The sequence below is a fragment of the Oenanthe melanoleuca genome, chromosome 10 (assembly GCF_029582105.1).
Source record: "Oenanthe melanoleuca isolate GR-GAL-2019-014 chromosome 10, OMel1.0, whole genome shotgun sequence".
NCBI lineage: Eukaryota > Metazoa > Chordata > Aves > Passeriformes > Muscicapidae > Oenanthe > Oenanthe melanoleuca.
Window position 1 is genome coordinate 5,997,275 of NC_079344.1, and position 18,391 is coordinate 6,015,665.

Here is an 18,391-nt window from a genome sequence, read left to right on the forward strand (position 1 = left end):
CAGGAGCCCCAGCTAATGCCCACGGTGGAGTTTTATTAGAGAGCAATTCACATTGTATTTCCCTTTCCCCTTGGTTGTAATTATGAGCTTGAACGTGTTCAAGTTTTTCAGCTGATATGAAACCCCAGCAGGTTTCCAGCGTTGTCTGCCGGATTCCCAAGAGGCCTGTCTGCCTGAGAGCTCTGTCCTTAGCTGATAACAAATGACCCAGCTGGGCTTTCTGCTGAGCTTCAGAGCCAGAGAAAAAAATCAGGGGTGTACGAATTAGTATGGACAAACTATTGCAAGGAAAGTGCACCAGGCATTCACAAAGCAGACTGAAAGATGTCTCTGTGTAGGCTTGGAGGTTTTCACAGAGAGACCATCAGGACAAATGCTTGTGGACACATTTAAAAGTTGTGGATAACTCCCTCTCTTTCATTTGCTTGAAAAACAAGCTCTATTTTTAATAATGGATGCCTGTGTGTGTGTGTATGTAATTTGACTGACCAAGGCAATGACCATGAGAAATCCAATGTGACCTAAGTAAATTTTATTGTCTTTTGAATGAAGGCAAGCTATAACTGCAAGAAATCTGAAGCAAACGTGGGCAGCTATAGTTATTCAGAAATACTGCCGGGGTTACCTCGTCCGTAGACTTTGCCAGCTCATCCATGTGGCTGCTGTGACCATACAAGCTTACACAAGAGGATTTCTAGCGAGAAAAAAGTATCGAAAGGTATCAAAAATCTTATTTCAGTAACTGGAAACAACTCGTGCTCTGTATAAAATATAAACACAGTGGAAATTATCCCTAGTTGCCATTTTGCATGTCTGGTTCTCATATCTTCTGCTCTGTTTCTTGGGGTTTTTTACCAAGATCTGTGTCTGGTTTATACTGGATGCAGACCATTTTACAGATTATACAGGGGCTAAATGTGTCTGCAGTCTGGATATTTCAGTATTTTGATATTTCCATGAGATGCATTGTCCTCACCAGTGTGTGTAGACTGGCAGACTGTTATCATTGATGTGGGTGGAGCTAATCACAGACAGATGTTAATACTCTGTTTTAAAGATGCGTGAGGAGCAGAAGGCTGTGGTCCTGCAGAAATACGCCCGTGCGTGGCTTGCCAGGCGCAGGTTCCAGAACATTCGGCGCTTTGTGTTGAACATCCAGCTTTCATACAGAGTTCAGCAGCTGCAGAAAAAGATAGAGGAACAGGTGAGGGGAAGCAGTCAGCTTCTGATTTCTACTAATTCTTGTATCATATCTGCTCTAGTCAAAGATGTTGAGTTGAGAAGACAGGAGAATATGTAAGGGTTATGATCCTTTATAATAAACTACTAGACATTCTACACCCAGGGTAGAAAGAATTATCTAGGGTTTATTTGTATTTTGGGTTAATTGTGCGAATGAGAAGAGTCTGCAGTTACCTTTTTGGGCTTTTTTTTACTGTTTCTTGAGTCCATCCACCCTCTGGATGATGTTGTTTGTATTAGAATGAAGCATGTGTGAGACATTGCTCTGTTGCAGCATCTCACATTTGTAACTTTGGGGAATTCAGCGTTTTGTTTATTTTGCAGCTTATTTTTGAGAGCCATTCCAGCTAAATCATCTTTAAAATGGCAGTTTTAATCTAATTGATAGAAACAGTCCTGTTTGAAATAATCATGACTAATATGAGATGGTGAGCAGAAGTAGGTCAGGTACTCCCTTTAAAATCCTATGGAACAGTTTCAGTGCATTTTTGTGTTTTCTTTTATCCTGTCCTGCTCATTACAGAGTAGAGAAAATCATGGTTTGCTGGAACGATTGACCAGTCTGGCTTCAGCTCATATGAGTGATGTGGATACAATTCAGAAACTTGAATCAGAACTCGAAAAATTAACTGCTCAAAAGAGAACATATGAAGAGAAAGGCAAAAAATATAAAGAGGATAGTGAGCAGGTAAATTATAATTGCAGTCTGCATGCTTTTATTTTTAAAAATGTTTTCAGTTACTGGATTTATCAAATGCATGATTTGAGAGTTTCCAAGTAACCATACTCTTTTGGGGGGAGGCAGCAGGGAAGGAAGGGAGCCCATTTATGCTTCTTAAAATGTAAGATATTTTGTGACCTATTTCTTCCTCTTTTGTATTTTTGCTTGGGTTTTTTGCCTGTACAGAAAATCTTAAAACTTGAGAATCAGAACAAAGAATTACAAGAACAGAAGGAGACTTTAGAAATGAAGCTCCAAGAAAAAACTGAGGAAATGAAAGGTACAGTAACTAAAGGGAGTTTCAAAGGAGTTATAAAAGTCAGGTTTTCAGCAAAAGTAAATTACTTTTGTTCTAATAAAAGCAATATAAAAGCTGAAATTGTAGTAAATGTAAAGTTGGTGCTTCTCTTGCTTAGAATGTGTAGCACAAGTGTGCAGATTCTTTTTATAAAATAGTTAAATTAATTTGTTCTTTCAATAGCAGAAGCTCTCCTCCTGTTATGTTTCCTTTTCCATACACGTCTTTTCCTTCAAAGCTTCATCCTTCTTCTTTTAATACACTACTTTTAGGAACCTAATTTCAAAGAACACAGGCAGCACATGAGATCAAGTATACTTGATCTTGATGAATAATTGCACAATTTGGTGCTTCTGAATCTTTTTGTTACTGTGGCATTACTTATAAAATGTACTGTGCCAATTTTTGGCACTTGAAAGAGTAATTTCAGCCTCAGAATATATTAAGGATTACTTATTAAAACAAAACTTCTCATTGTGGTCATGCTTTCTTAATAAATGTACACAATTGCATGAAAGTCTTTGAAACATTAAAATATTTTTTGGCAGAGAAAATGGATGACCTCACCCAGCAACTCTTCAACGACATACAAAAAGAAGAAAACCAGCGAATGTATGTAATCTGAATTTTATTGCTTTGAAACAGCATTCATTTTTTCTCTTTCCCTACCTCTTTTTCTCCTTCTGCAAATGTATTCTGCTGCCATCACTTATGAATCTCCATGTTCTTGGGCATTAGTGCTGGTACTGAAGTACTTCATGCAGAGTTTAGGAAAAGCATGTTCTTGTTTGTGGGTGAGTCATATGCAGGAAATTAGACTGTTCTTGCTTTTGCAGCTCTCTGTCTTTTGGTGTGTCTCTATTGAAAGGCAACTCTGATTGTAATGGTTTCTTTGGAGGTGTCCTCAGAATTTGGTCAGGAGTGGAAGAGCAGCTGATGGCCCTACCAGTAGAATTCCTGTGAAGTGCATACAAAAGGACAGAATTAAAAGATTCAGTGTGAGGGGAAGGCAGTGTTTGAAAAGGATGTTTGGTTAAAAATATAAAGGAAAGAACTTTTTTTCTCCCTTAGGTTTTTAATTTGCAGTAAAAATACTGTCGTTTATCAACAAATGGCTATTGCTTTCAGTATGCTTCTCTTGGATCAAGTGTTTATTCCCCAATAACTCTTTTCCAGTACAAGACAGAGAACCTTGATTATCAGAGAAATGCTGTTCTCTGAAGTGTGAAGAGAGCAATCAGTCACTGTTCCTGAGGACTGGAAGCTCTGTGGTGCTGATTTCAGCTGCCAATAACTTCAGACTTTATTAAGAGGACTTCTTTTGCTGATTTTCCTGCTTTGCTCATTACCTGTGTGATGCTGGAAGCCAGTCCAATCCAGCAGAGTCTGGTGGAAAATGGAAAGTTTTCTGCAATGTTTTACTGAGAAGGACACAGGGCTCTCTGTTGCTGTGTCCTCCTTTACTGCTGACTGTGGCCATGAGTATAGTGGAAAGCTGCTCAGGTAGGCTGACTCACAGAGTTAGAGAATGGGCCTTTAGGTGGGAAAAACTCAGTTTTGCCTTGAATTCCATCCCAGTGTCATTGTATTATCTGTAAGGAAATCTAGGGATGTTCTCCTTCCATTACCATCCATTATGTGGGTGGGTTCTGAGGGTGTAGGATAGCATTTTCAGGTAATTATGGTTCATTTAAATGTTCTTCAGCAAAGCATGTCCTTCAAATTAACACTAAAACAAAGCCCACTTTTTCACTTACAAATGTAGACAAATAAAAATATGTTTTTATTGTGTTCTTTAGGATACTTGAGAAAAATTTCCAAAACCAGAAGCAGGACTATGAAAAGGAGATTGAATTGTTCAAGGGAGAAATTAAGATTCTGAAAGAAGAAAAAGCTCAGCTACAGCAACAAATTCAGCAAGAAATTATCATTCAGGATGGCTTGAAAATGGAAGTAGGACAGCTTAAAATACAAGCACAGGTGAAGCATGACACATTTAATTTTGGAGTCTTTACTAGATAAAGCAAGTGGAGAATGTGCATGTTTTGTTTATTGATTATCTTCACTAATTTTTTTGTTTCCAGTGCATTTTTAGAAGAAGCTGTTGTTAATAAGCTTTAATTTATACATCACTATATTGCATTGTTCTCAAGTAGTAGACAGTGCTAGTTACTGCTCACAGAAATAAGTGCATGTTTTCAAGAGTAACTGTGCTTATATATTTATAAATTTAAATGTCTTGACCTTTTTTCCTTCCTTTTTCCTGAGAAAGTATTAGTTTCTCAGGGGATTTTTCATACATGCAGTTTATAAACTGAATCTTAAATTAGTGTAATGTCACATTTTTGTTCTGAGTCAATTCCATGGCACAAACATATTTTTTCAGTACTTCACATTACTGTTCTGCTCTGATGCCTGAGAACCAGATCTTTGAACACAATGCATTTTAAGCTTTTCACCATATTAACTTGTTCTTAATTATAATTATGATTTGACTGGTATCAGCCCTTGTAATCCACTCTTTGTCTCAGTATATGATTTCTGTTTGATTCAGAAAATACCCGAGTTGCAAAAGGAAATTGAACTTCTTCAGACCCAAAAATTGGATGTTGAGAAGCAGGCCCACTCACAGAAGCGAGAATTGAGGGGTAAGCTACATCCCAGCTAGTGCAGAGAATTGATTCCTAACTGCAGGGTGAGCCAGGCCATTTTAAACTGATCTCTTCAATGTCAGCTTTGACAGAACTCCAGTTCTCTTTCCCATCCATGGTGCTTTCATTCCATTCATACATGTATGCACAGTGTACACAATGATCACTGAATACTGACTTCTGGGGTACCCCTTTGAGGAAACTCTGAATCCAAACATTTCTCCTTTGTGCTTGGAAATAAATACTAATGATTTAAGCTTCACCTAGAATTTAATTTGTTACACTTAGAGCTTAACAAGTGACCTGAAAACGTGTAAACAATACATTATGTAGTTTTCATTCATCTTATCCTTTCCTTTGTTTTGGTCCAATAATGTCAAACATGCTTAAATAATTTGGTGAGTTGAGTTCTCTTTGGAAGAATGTACTTAAGAAGCACTACTGTTGTGAACTTTGTTTAATGATAATAATGCCATAGAGCAAACCTGTATTTGTATTTAATGTAGTAACCCAGCACAAGATGATAAATCATCTATACTCTAGGAGTTGCCAGATTCAGACCAGGAAGATGTAAGTTTGCATTTAAAGTTTAGGAAAAAAACAGTATTTGTTGGTACATCAGTCTAATGCTCCTACATGTCCCAAAGCAGAACTGAGTCCCTCGTGGTATTCCTGTGGTAAATCAGATATATTTACTGAGCACTAGGAAAGAACCTTGTAGGTTTAGGAAGAGGATGGTTTGATCTTTATAATGAAACATGCAGAGAAAATAATGAGTTTTATAAACTTTGTGGGTTTTTTTCCAGAAAAGATGTCAGAAGTTACAAAGCAGCTTCTTGAAAGTTATGATTTTGAAGATGTAAGAAGCAGGTAATTTTGTTCTGAGGCATCTTCAAGGAAGCCTAAGAAATGCATTATGGTCACCTGCACACTAATGGTTCTGCCTTGCATTCTAGACTCTCTACAGAGGATCTGGAACACTTAAATGAGGATGGAGAACTGTGGTTTGCTTATGAGGGCTTGAAAAAAGCCACAAGGTTAGTTCAGTTCTTCAGTGTTTCCATAACTCCAAGCTGTGACCTAGAAGATAAATCAAAAGACCAGTGGATAACAAATTTTACAGTGCAGTACTGAACTTCTGTTAAGGAAGTGAACAAACACTACATTATATAATGAGCTGAGCAGTGTAAAATCTGTTGAATAAACTTCTACCAAGCCAGTAAGATAAGTGTGTATGTGTCAGTCAGGGAAATGTGTTTCCTCTGAGATAGCATGCATAACTTTCAATTCCTTTAATGCACAGGTGAGGTAATGGAATGTGTCTGTGTTAATCACAGTACTTTGTTTTCACTTTGCATTAAATTTGACCCATTTAATCAAGGTCTTTCTACATCTGCCATGTTCTTTCTCCCTTTTGTTTAACAGAGTATTGGAAAGCCATTTCCAGTCTCAGAAAGAAATATATGAGAAGGAGATTGAAGGTTTGAACTTTAAAGTTGAACATCTTAGTCAAGATATTAATCATCTCCAAAAATTATTCCGAGAGGAAAATGACATAAATGATGGCATTCGGCTTGAAGTTAGCAGGCTAACTTCAGAAAATCTGGTAAGCTCCAGGTGCACAAGTACAGCCCAGATGTGTTTGTGGCACTCAAAGTGTTGTGGTCATGTCTTTGAAATCTCAAGGCTCAAACAAACAGGGCCATGTAAGATGGCACATCCATGAGCCTCTTTCCCTGCCTGCTGGGGAAGTGTGTAAGCAGACAGCCAGATTTATTGTCTGAGTGTCCAGCCTGCTGGGGCAGCCCCACAGAGACTTTTTGCCTTTTCATTTGCATAAACTTGATTTGAGATTTTTCTCCTCTTCAGCGTTCTGAGGCTCTCCCCACCAGAGGGCAGCTACACATTCCAAAACCAGCTACAGGCATGGCTGGAGAGCCTGACAACTGGTGCTGAGCAAAACTGTCTGACACAAGGAGCTCATGTTGTTCCAGAAGATAGCATATGCCTTATCATTTTTCTGAAAAATAATCAAAGAAATGTTTTCAAAACAGTTACATAAATTGAAAGTAAACGGAAAAGTTATTTATTATATTATTTTTAATTGTTCTGTGGAATGTTAAGGGTTTTTTTTTTTACTGTTGATTGAACTGGAGAAATTCAAGCCACAGTATAATTGCCTTTAAATTGGAACAGAACAATGGTAGTAGTGGGACAGTCCAACAACTTGATTAGCTCAGTATTTAATTTTTAAGAGTGGCCAGCAGCTGGTACCTCAGAAAAGGTTAAACAATTCAGACAAGCAGGCAGCAATTCCCCCCAGAGCCACTCTCTGGTGTGGACTATTTGCAGTTGAGAGTCATGGGGTAACTTAGGAACCACTGCAGGGATTTGCAGAGGAGGAAGGTGCTGAGATACACAAATCTTTTTCTCTAAAAGGTGATTCCAGATCTCAAGCAGCAAGTTGCTGAACTTGAAAATCAAAAATTAGATCTTGAAAACCGTCTTCAAGAGCAGACCATAAAGTTGAAAGGTAATGGTCCCACTGAGGTCCTCAATCTTTCAGTTGTTTGAGATGAGCTTGATGAATTACCTGGATCTGAATTTTTAAAAGCTGAATTAATATTCCATGATGACTTCATTGCCTTATTACTTACTTTCTTAGTAGTAAAATGAAAGAAATGCAATGAAAAAAATGTGTTGTGTAGCGTATGTCTCTTCTTAAAGATACATGCAAATATGTGCTTGTTTTACCTTTTTGAGGTCATTCAGTTCTATAGTTTGGATGTCTCCAAATGTATTCCATAGGGTCTGCTAAGAATATGTGGAATGTCCCTTGGAAACAGTCATAAAAAGGAAAGATCATTTGGAAGTTAAGGCATACTCTATGAGGTGAACTTAAGAAAATGCTGCAAAACTCAGAGTGGGGGACAGAGGGAAAAGTTCTTTAGAAGAAGTTTAGGAAAGCATAGTCTGCTGAGGATTTGGAGTCTCTCTAATCAGTTAGGCAACTGATTTAAAATTGATGAGTAGTTTTACTGCCAACTGCAACAAGTTAGTAGTATCAAAATTCTTCATCTCATGTAATTTTCTTTGTGGTATGGAGTAGTCATATATTTCTCTGATACATTATCTGGCAAGTCATTCCATTTCATTAGATGAAACAAAATTATGAGTGTAAGAAAGATTTACTGAATACTAGTACTGAACAGTAAATACCTTTGGATTTGTTGTTTCTGCTTTGTTTTGGGATTTGTTGCCATTTATTATTGGAAAAAATGGAAGAGATGTCAAATCGGCTGCATTATGAGCTGGAACGGGATAGGACACAAAGACGGTAATTTTTTTTTTTCTTTTTAATATATGAAATGTAGTCACTCTAAGCTGTGGTACAGAGTCACTTTAACTCCTAAAAGTATCACATTCCACTTAAGATTTGCCTTAGGGTGTTTTGTACTGTTAATAACTAATGGACAAGTATGGTCTTACTGTGCTTTCACAAAAAGATTGAGAGACAAGACATCTTACCTATTTTTAGAACTACTGAGGCACAGGATGAAGTAGACATAAAAGAAAAAGAGAGTCTGAAGGACACAATCCAAGGAGTTGAGGGGCTGAGCAATGGTTTGATGCAAGATGAAGTCCAGGATGAAGTACAAAGCAAGATAAAGCAAGTGACAACTCGACTTGCTGTGGAAAACATGGTGAGGAAATGAAATTGTCATTAAGAAACTGTACCTGAAATAAAAGGATAAAAGGAATGAAATGATGATTTTGTGGTATGGATAGGATGTTTCTTCAATTAATTGAGGGAGAAAAAAAAATAAAGATGTTTCTTCCAGCAAATATAAGTAAAAGCACATCATAGTGCACTTTAATTGTGGCAATAACATGGAGGAATAGAAATAATTTTTTTTTGTGTTTACTCTGAACTCACTGACTTTGATTATTACAGGATCTTGAAGAAAAGCTAGACATGAAAGACAGAATAATAAAAAAACTAGAAGATCAGATCAAAACTCTGACCAAGACTATTGAAAAAGGTAAGATATTATTATGTGATTTATTTTGTTTAAAGCTTTGAATGCTCAGTGTCTGTTTGAAGAAAAAAAAAAAAATTTAAAAAGGTGGAGTTTGGGATGGAGATAAAATGTGCCAAGGGAGTCATCAACACAAATTACATAAAAGTCCTTTCCTGCTTTGTTTTGTTCCCCAGCTAAGTCATAGGCACATAGGGGACCTGGTGTATATGATAAAGGTGAAGGCAGAGGGATGAGGTCCTGCCAACAGCAGTTACTGCAAACCCTCACACAAACTCTCTCTGAGCCAGCAGTGTTAGTTCTGCTTCTGACAAGGAACTCTTCCCATGAGCCTTCCAGTGGCAGATGATTCCTGATGTGAAGTTAGTGTGTACAGAGCTCTTATAGACAAAGTAATCCTTCACTACAGGATACTCTCAAAACCAGTGCAGAGTTGTCTAATGTAGAGGTGTAACACTGCTGTTTATTTTTCTTATTACTGCAGTGAAGCTATTCATGAATAATATAAATGTTACTTAACTCATAATGCTTGGAGCCATAAGCTAAGAACATTAGAACATTATTATAGAGAAAACTGCTTTTCTCCAATAGTTTGTTCTAACATGACTATTAGCTTAACCATTTACCTGGAAGTGACAGTGTTTTTGTGTTTGACAGCTGAAGCCCATGCACGCACTGTGCCCAAAGAGTACATTGGAATGATGGAGTACAAAAAAGAGGATGAAGAAAGGATCATCCAGAATCTGATCCTCGGTATTTTAGCAAAACTTGGAATCTTATAAGTCATCAGCAATATTCAGAACACTGTAAAAAAACTGCAAGGCACCATATTTCACTTACATTCAAAGTTGTCTTTTTACTGTTCTCTTTCCAGCAGTGCAGTTTGAAGGCTCTGTATTGCTCTCTTTCCACTGCCAGACATTTCAAGTACAGAAGTGCTTTATCTATGTAAAAATAATTTTTCTGACTCTACGTAATGCTGACTCCGTTATCTTTCTTACTATTTATCCCCCTCTGAAGCTGTAAGTCTCAAGAGCACAGCAGGGACTTGAGTTTGCTTTCTTCCTGGTCATCTGCTAAGTCTGTAAGTCACTGTGGTTATATCCATGTGTGATCGTTACTGTCCTGTCTGTCCTTTCCATATCTTCCCTTCACTGAAAGGAGCTGTACTTCATGTTTCTCTTGTAGAAGGAATTTTTTCTTCATCTGAGCTACTCTGCAGTATCAGTCTTGCTGCCAAACCACCTTTTCTCATTAGCTTACAATTAATAGTGAATTTGACAAATTTTCCATGCACATTTGTACCATTATTAAAGTAACAGCACCTACCTTTTCTTCTCACCTCCTTCTCTTGTGGATGTTTATATTTTTGTGAACAAAGGTGTGGCCCTAAGCAATGCTGGAATTTGGTGAGGCATTCAGTGGGTAGTTAAAGGTAATTTGCTTTTTGAAGTTGTCCTGCCTGGCATAGCCCATGCTCGACCTTAGAATTCACTATAATAGTCTCCTACCCCTCAAGAAAATACAATTAATACTCATATGTGAGCAATACTGTTACTGAAGTTTTCAGAAACAAGCAATTCACCAGTAAATCAGTTATCAAGTGACTGGTCAGTGCAGAAAGGAGCAGCATGGTGCTTGCCTTTTCCAGAATGATACATTGAAAATCGGAATTTTACATAATAAACCATGACTCTCCTCTATGCAGATTTAAAACCCCGTGGAGTTGTAGTTAATATGATCCCTGGCCTTCCAGCCCACATCCTGTTCATGTGTGTGAGGTATGCAGATTACCTGAACAATGCTGACATGCTGAAGTCTTTCATGAATGTAACTATTGATGGCATCAAACAGGTTGTTAAGGTAGGAGCTATGTTTGATTGTACTCTACTGTGCTTTTTGATTTTTAACACAAGGTTTACAAGATGCATGTGTGGTACCTGGGGAATGTCAACACTTCCATTTGCTGATATTCCTAAAAGAGAATGATAATTATTAGTGACACTCTTTTTGAGGTTTATAGTAGCATCCCTGTAAAGTCTGCAGGTCTGCTGTGCTGAACATGGAATTCACAGAATGCATTAACATAAATTAATTTTATCTGAAGATGTTGTTGGCAAAATCATTTAAAGTATTTTACATTTTACAATGAGTAGCTAATTAGCTGAAGTGCACCTGTGCTTTCAGCACTGGTAAAAGCCAGAGACACACAAATGAGGCTGGTATGTCTGGCAGCAAGCTGGCAGTAGACTCTGAAGAGGTTTTGCACTGCTTGGCTGCTGGTGTAATTTCACTTGTCATCTCCACTGCAGCACTAGAACCCAAATGATTAAAATCAAATTGCCAGCCAGTGTACAAAATTAAATTATAAACAAAAATTGCTGTGCTGTATGCATAACAAATTCAGCTCTGTGAATGCTTTATTATGGATTTATAATGGGACACCAGACACAGGGAGGAAGCAGAGGCAGCAGTGTTTTATGCAGCTGCAAATGTAAAGACAATGCCTGTAAGTTTGTACACAAACAAATATATAGCACAGTTTATCCATTAGAGAAGCTTGTGTTTACTCAGCTAATAAAAATGAGAGATAGGTAGAACTGGGTTTATATGTAGTTCAGTTTCATTTGTGAATGCAGGTGTTGTTCACACTTCTTTGCTGGAAGCCCTCCCTATCCATAGGAATTGTAAAACTGTTTGTTCAGGCTTATTATTTAGCCTGTGTGTCATGTAAGGATACTTAAGCAGCATTTACCAAACAAAAGAGGGATCTTTGCTATGTGTTAGCCTGAAAACAGAGCAGGATTTGTTCATCACCTTGCAGATGCTCTGTGCTCCTTCTACTGTAGATAGGCTCTATTCTGCCAATGCTCTAGTGGTCTAAAGTTTAGTTTTTGAATTAACTTCATGAGGCAATAATAGTAAGACTGCTTTACTTACCATTTTCAGGAACATTCAGAAGACTTTGAGATGTTGTCGTTTTGGCTTTCCAATACATATTATTTTCTTAACTGCTTGAAGCAGTACAGCGGGGAAGAGGTAGGATTGATTTCATAAAATAATTTCACTACTTTTGACAGATTTTAATTGCAATTTTAAAAATAGCATTAATTAATACCTGTTCACCAGCTCACCAGTGTTCCTTACAGGTATTTATATATTCACACTGTTCTACAGTGACGTTATATGTCTTATACAAGTAATAAGACAGTATAGAATTAATGGATCAAGAGAAATGAAGGAAACATCAAAGTGCTTAAAGTAGGTTAAAGACATGACATGGAAGCTGCTACTTAATTTGAATCTGTCCACATGAGTTTAATTTGAGCTGGACTTCAGACATCCAGCTGTGTGTGTATATATATAAAACAGCTTTACTATTTTATAATTAGGGCCATTCAAACACTTACTGCTACCAAAATAGAAGAAAACCTCCGGAAAGAAGCAAAACAATAAACTGTTCAGGTTTTACCTTTATTTCACTTGCTTGTTTAAGCTAAATCTCATCCTGAGATTCAAGTTTCTTTTAATTCTTTTCACTTGGAAAGTACAGTATTTTTAATGAGGTTTTTTAGAACTGGGATTGGAGATGCTCCCTCTTGTGGCCACTCCAGGCTCACACAAAACCCAAACCTGTTAACCTTCCTTACCAACACTCTGTAATTGGAGTTGCAGCAGTAGGGAAAGCTCTGAATCCAGAATTTCTTTTTATTCTACATTCTGATGAATATTAGACACCTCACACAGCTTAGGATTCTGAGTAGATATTTGGTATCAGAACTTTGTTAATGAAAAGTCCAAAAATAATATCCCTTTCAACAATACCATGTAAATTTTTGTTGCCATCATAGTTGGAACAACTATATTGTTGGCTTTTTTGGGGTTTTTTTTTTTGTTGGTTTTTTTTTTGGGGCGGGTGGGGTAGAAGGAGCGAGAGGAGAACAGGGAGAGTTTGCTTTCTGTTGAAGAGATCTAGGAGTTGCTCCAAAGTTCATTGCCATCTATGCATGTCTTTCCTTTGGCTTTAGGAGCAGAGCAACATCAGCATAAACTGCAGAATTAAGTAGGAAGCATCCATTGAAATTAGCTGTAGCTTTGACTCATTCTGAGACTGTGTTCAGCCCAATATGGAATGAGTAACTCCAACACATTGCAGTAACAATTTATTATAATTACCACATTATGTGATTTCTATATTTACAACTCACTTATAGGAATTCATGAAGCATAACACTCCACGTCAGAACAAGAACTGTTTGAAGCATTTTGATCTCTCAGAATACAGACAAATTCTCAGTGATTTGGCCATTCGAATATATCACCAATTCATTATTGTGATGGAGAACAACATTCAGCACATGATTGGTAAGACAACAATCCAAGAGGACCTAAAGTAGCTTGTGAAGAGTATGAAGAAACTTTATACAGGGAGGCAGAGGGTGGGACAGACTCCTTTCTCCTGGTATTTATACATAGGTGTTCCTGCATGTGTGTTTCTACATGTAAAATTTCACTGAATCATATATTCCCAGACTTTTTCTTCAAAACTTCCTAGTGAGGATAATGCTGTGGATCTGAGCAACATCATACAAAAATAAAAGGCTTTTTAAAAATTGTGTGCTCCGGAAGCCTTTGTCAGTACCTTATTTTTCTTGTATCAATTACTTTCTAAAATAGAAAGTAGGTTTTGTTCAATAATTAATGTAACTGAAAGGAGCCTAGAGAATTTGGATTTTATCAGTTATTTTCTCTTGTATTTCAGTACCAGGCATGCTGGAATATGAAAGTCTTCAAGGAATTTCTGGCTTGAAACCTACAGGGTTCCGTAAACGTTCTTCTAGCATAGATGACACGGATACCTACACTATGACCTCTATCTTGCAGCAGCTCAGCTATTTTTACAGCACTATGTGTCAGAATGGCTTGGACTCTGAGCTCCTAAAGCAGGCAGTGAAGCAGCTTTTCTTTCTGATTGGAGCTGTCACCCTCAATAGTCTCTTCCTCCGCAAGGACATGTGCTCCTGTAGAAAAGGAATGCAGATAAGGTAAAGCTTCAACAAGCTGGAGAATGAATTTTTAACACTTGTATGTAATGGCCTTTACCTCTAAGTCACTGGATATTCTGTGACTGTTCTGCTGGAAGTAGCCAATTGTTTTTACTTCTTTTGGAAAAGCAAATGTTTGTATTTTGGGCTGAGCTTTCTCAACATGACAGCTATAAATTGTTCTTTCCATGGAAACACTAGTGGAGGAAAAGGCAGAGAAAATTACAGTCTGAAGCTTAAAGTCAGACATGGTTAGGATTCTTTCCATGCTAGCTCATCTGTGATGTGACCAACAGTATTTTTAATTCTTTCTTACTGTAGTGAACAGGTGCAGTGTCCCAGGGCTGGCAGAGATACAAAAGCTGACTTGCATGTTTCATGCTCTGTGATGAGACAGGCACTGAGAAAGAGCCTTGGAGGGTGAAGCATCATCTCTCTTGTTGCAAGCATCAAGGAAACATGCTCCTAACTGTTTAGCAGAAGAAACAGTGCATTTGTTTTTCATTAGTCGGTCTGCACACTCAGGTGAAGGAAAATCAGTAAAATCCTGGCCCATCTGGGAACATTATTAGAAGAAAGCTGGTCATCAGTTATAAACCTGGCCCTACTTTGTAGCCAAAATTGTTCTTATTTCCTGTACACACTCAGTTGTAAATAAATGTTTTAATGCCATACAGTGCAGTAGACTTTGCTAGTATATGTTAGTAATTTTCTGTAAACAGAAGCTAAACTAATAACTCTCTATTAGCCAAGCTTTAAGAAATAATGAAAAAAAAAAAACAACCCTGAAATATAACAAGGATTTAATTTATAGTTTAATAAGCTACTAGTTGTTTGATTTTTATGATCTGCAGGTATTGTTTTTAACTTAAAATGTATTAATTTGAACACAACATTAGAAGTGTATTTCTTCTTTAGCAGTCTTCAAAGTAACTTGCTCCTCGGGGGGAACCTGACATTTCTGTTGTTTGTTCATGGTTTAACCCAGATGTAATATCAGCTACCTGGAAGAATGGCTTAAGGACAAGAATCTTCAAAGCAGCAATGCCAAAGAAACTTTGGAGCCCCTGTCTCAAGCAGCCTGGCTCCTTCAGGTTAAAAAGATCACAGATGATGATGCCAAAGAAATATGTGAACACTGCACATCTCTTTCTACTGTGCAGGTAATGAGCCATCTATTTTCTTCTGGCAGCACTGATTGCAAAATCTTAGCTATCTAAAATAATCTATTGGACTTTTCATTTCATAAAAGTGGCATTCCTCAGCACTCCACATAATGACTTGTTAAACTGAAATTTTAACTCCTTATTCCTGATTGTTTTGAGTGCTTTAACTGCTCCCATGATGAATGCTTCCCTGCTTTGTTGTATTCCACATTTTGTTCCACAATGTATTTTTTTAGTATGTCACAGAGGTTTTTTATTTTTTCCCTTAATCAATTCAGCTTTTTCTACATCTCCTTGATCTGCTGACACCTCTGGAAATGAGTCAGCAATCATCATATATGTAACAACTCATTAGGTGACAAGTCAAAATTCTCTCTTTACTGTAAAATGTTTCACTGAAACTTTAATTAAATATCAGGAAGAGTGTCATAATAATGCTTTGTCTTCACCCTTTTTATGACACACTAAAGCAGTCTTTTGTAATTTGAGCAGATAGTTAAGATCCTGAACTCATACACTCCAATAGATGACTTTGAGAAAAGAGTGACTCCATCATTTGTTCGGAAAGTCCAGGTAAGAGCTGCAGCTGCTGTTTCTGATATTCAGTTTGCAGGATGCTTCATGCACATGAGTTTTGATGCTTTATAGTTGTACTTGACCTTTACATCACATTATTACTATGTTGCTCATCTTCTAGACACTTGAAAGTGATGCAAGCAAATCTGTTTAACATCATGGAAAAGCAGGATTTGCAGTGGGAAGAAAGCAGTGTCCTGGTTTGGCTTTGATTCTTAATTCAGTGTTTTCACACTCTTTCTGTTCTGATTTCAGGCTATGCTGAGCAACCGTGAGGACGTTCCACAGCTCATGCTTGATACCAAGCATCTCTTTCAAGTGACATTTCCTTTCACCCCCTCTCCACATGCTTTGGAACTGATACAAATCCCCAGCAGCTTCAAACTTGGCTTTCTCACAAGGGTTTAATAAAGCCAGTGGATTGGTATTTCCTCAGAGACTTTCTAAAGACAGCAGACTTTCATGGTTCATTTCACCAGCTGGTGGATAGTATGGCAGCAGTGAATTAAGCTGTTAAAAAGTTGTTCTTTGGTCAAGACTTGAATAGTAGGAGTACTTTTGACTTGTTATTTCCTTCTCCCTTTTCTTACTCTTCTTCCTTCATTGCAGTCCTACAAGAATAACTTTATATCATCACCTGGACACAAAGCTTACCATACAGTTTTTAGTCCAGACCTGACAAGAAAAGCATTTATCTGACAAGTTTGTGTTGCTGCCCTGTCAGCAGCAGTCAGAGGGGAAGACTGCCATGTGATAGATGTTACAGCTTTACAATTCTCTTTGCCTTCACTTCCTGTAAAGACAGGGTTTTTTCCTTCCCAAAGCAATTCTATTCTTTGCCTAGATACACTGGATCTGTTTGAGACTGGCTTTCACCTCTCTGTGAACAGGGGAACTGAGATCAGTCTCAGAGAATGGCTGATAGAAACACACAGTGTCTATTTGTAGGCAGGCTGCTTGGCTCTCTGAGTGCTTGCATTGCAGCTCAGGTACTCTGCACAGCTCTTTGGCCAGAGCAAGGACTCAGGTGCTCTTCTTGGAGACAGGTTTCAGTTTTGTTCTCTACAGTGACAAGTTTGGATTCTATATCAGCTATTGTAATAGAAAAGTTAGGTGCAAAATTCATGCTATGATCCAAGCTTGTTTGTCTGAAAGACCGGATCCATCTCCTGGTTTTGTTCCATCTGCAGTGCAGTGTATTTCAGAATATTCACTGAATATGCACACATCACCTTTCTGCCTTTCTCATTTTGCTGGTTTCTTCCTCCAGTCCAGAGACTGAATAGGAGCAGGTGCAGCAATTGTGGTCTGGTGTTGATGATAAACCAAGCGTAATTCCTTACATTTCACCTTTACTTACATAATTTCAGTTGCAGGATCCTTAAATGTAGAAATGAGGTGGTCTCATTTCTGCTTTGTTCAGCCTTCTCCCTGTGGTCAGGGAGTAAAACAGTAACTTTATTTAGTTCTGGACCCTGTCAGAACAACAGGGGAAATTCACCTCACCACAAGGGTGACTGTCCTTAAACAGGTAACTGATGCTGGGTTTCTAGCTACTGTTAGCCGTAATTATTAAAATCAAGTACTAAAGCTCTTAAATAGTTACAGGATTATAATGGATTAATTAAGTTAATTTAAGGAACAATTTCTTTGATTTTTTTTTTTTTTTATTAACACAGTGTTAGTAATTGCCTAATTTCACAAACAATCTGGAAGTATAAAGAGGGAATCATTCTTGCTATTTAGTGTTCTTGGTGCTTACCATGTACAGTGTCATATTCCTCATGATATCCAGAGATATACTCAAAATATATGAAGGAAATATTTTGTGTTTTGTTCAATAACATTACAAGCTGTACAAAAGATCACACATGTAGGTAGACTAGTATTTTAATATATTAAATAAAGTAATTTTAAATAAATTTGTACTTCTTTGTGTGATGTAATAGTTATGTTTTCAGTATGGAATCATTTGAAAGAAGTTGGAACTATGTGTATATTTGTGAGTGTTGTCAGTCTTGTATTGCACCATAAACATTTATTTAATTTAGTTTCTTTGCTGTAACATTGTGTATCTTCCTGTCAGCATTGTGTGCTGTCCTTGGCTCCTCATGAATTTCTGGAAATTGTTTCATGGAAGCCACTTTTGTGGCTGCAAGTTGTGCACAGCTTTTTTTTGCAGCTCCTGGAGCTGTGTCTGTTACCTGGTCTGATGTGAGGAAGATAAATGACAGCCCACTCTTGCATCCACATCACAGAGAAGTGTCAAGGTGTGTGTGCTGTTATGACAAAAACTGTTGATCAAGGAAAACTGTTCTGACAATTTGATGCTTTGTTTCTTTGAGAGCTTTGTGTGGAGTGTGCTATTAATGCTGTGTATGCAAACAACAAGGTATATTTTTAAAACAAAGTTTAAAATTATCCAGCTTACTGTATGCTCTCAGAAACTTACCTTGCTTTTGCTGATACTAATGCCTTCAGCTACAATTTAAGTGCAAAATTCTTTTTGTTCTCTGTTATTGTTCTGATTTTAAGGAGCAGTTTCAGTGAAGGCATTACTGAAGTTAAACTTTCTAGAATGATGCTAAAGGAGAAGGTACTTCATTCAAATGGGAAAGTGTTGATCCTTGCTGCAGGGGGAAAGCACTGAAA

At 37.5% G+C, this 18,391-nt stretch overlaps 1 protein-coding gene across 1 annotated transcript in view; it reads left to right on the plus strand.

Moving 5' to 3' along the window:
* Positions 1-18,124, plus strand: part of MYO5C (myosin VC) — a 33,784-nt gene extending 15,660 nt beyond the window's left edge. Inside the window, exons 20-41 of the mRNA XM_056500073.1 lie at positions 553-718; positions 1,058-1,204; positions 1,766-1,930; positions 2,150-2,243; positions 2,810-2,873; positions 4,061-4,241; positions 4,816-4,909; positions 5,719-5,782; positions 5,869-5,949; positions 6,338-6,518; positions 7,352-7,445; positions 8,198-8,249; positions 8,451-8,616; positions 8,868-8,955; positions 9,610-9,705; positions 10,661-10,815; positions 11,902-11,991; positions 13,167-13,317; positions 13,715-13,997; positions 14,986-15,160; positions 15,656-15,736; positions 15,995-18,124. Of these exons, the coding sequence (XP_056356048.1) occupies positions 553-718; positions 1,058-1,204; positions 1,766-1,930; positions 2,150-2,243; positions 2,810-2,873; positions 4,061-4,241; positions 4,816-4,909; positions 5,719-5,782; positions 5,869-5,949; positions 6,338-6,518; positions 7,352-7,445; positions 8,198-8,249; positions 8,451-8,616; positions 8,868-8,955; positions 9,610-9,705; positions 10,661-10,815; positions 11,902-11,991; positions 13,167-13,317; positions 13,715-13,997; positions 14,986-15,160; positions 15,656-15,736; positions 15,995-16,147 (2,821 nt within the window). The 3' untranslated portion in view covers positions 16,148-18,124. The remainder of the gene's footprint in view (positions 1-552; positions 719-1,057; positions 1,205-1,765; positions 1,931-2,149; positions 2,244-2,809; positions 2,874-4,060; positions 4,242-4,815; positions 4,910-5,718; positions 5,783-5,868; positions 5,950-6,337; positions 6,519-7,351; positions 7,446-8,197; positions 8,250-8,450; positions 8,617-8,867; positions 8,956-9,609; positions 9,706-10,660; positions 10,816-11,901; positions 11,992-13,166; positions 13,318-13,714; positions 13,998-14,985; positions 15,161-15,655; positions 15,737-15,994) is intronic.
* Positions 18,125-18,391: the final 267 nt, after the last annotated feature.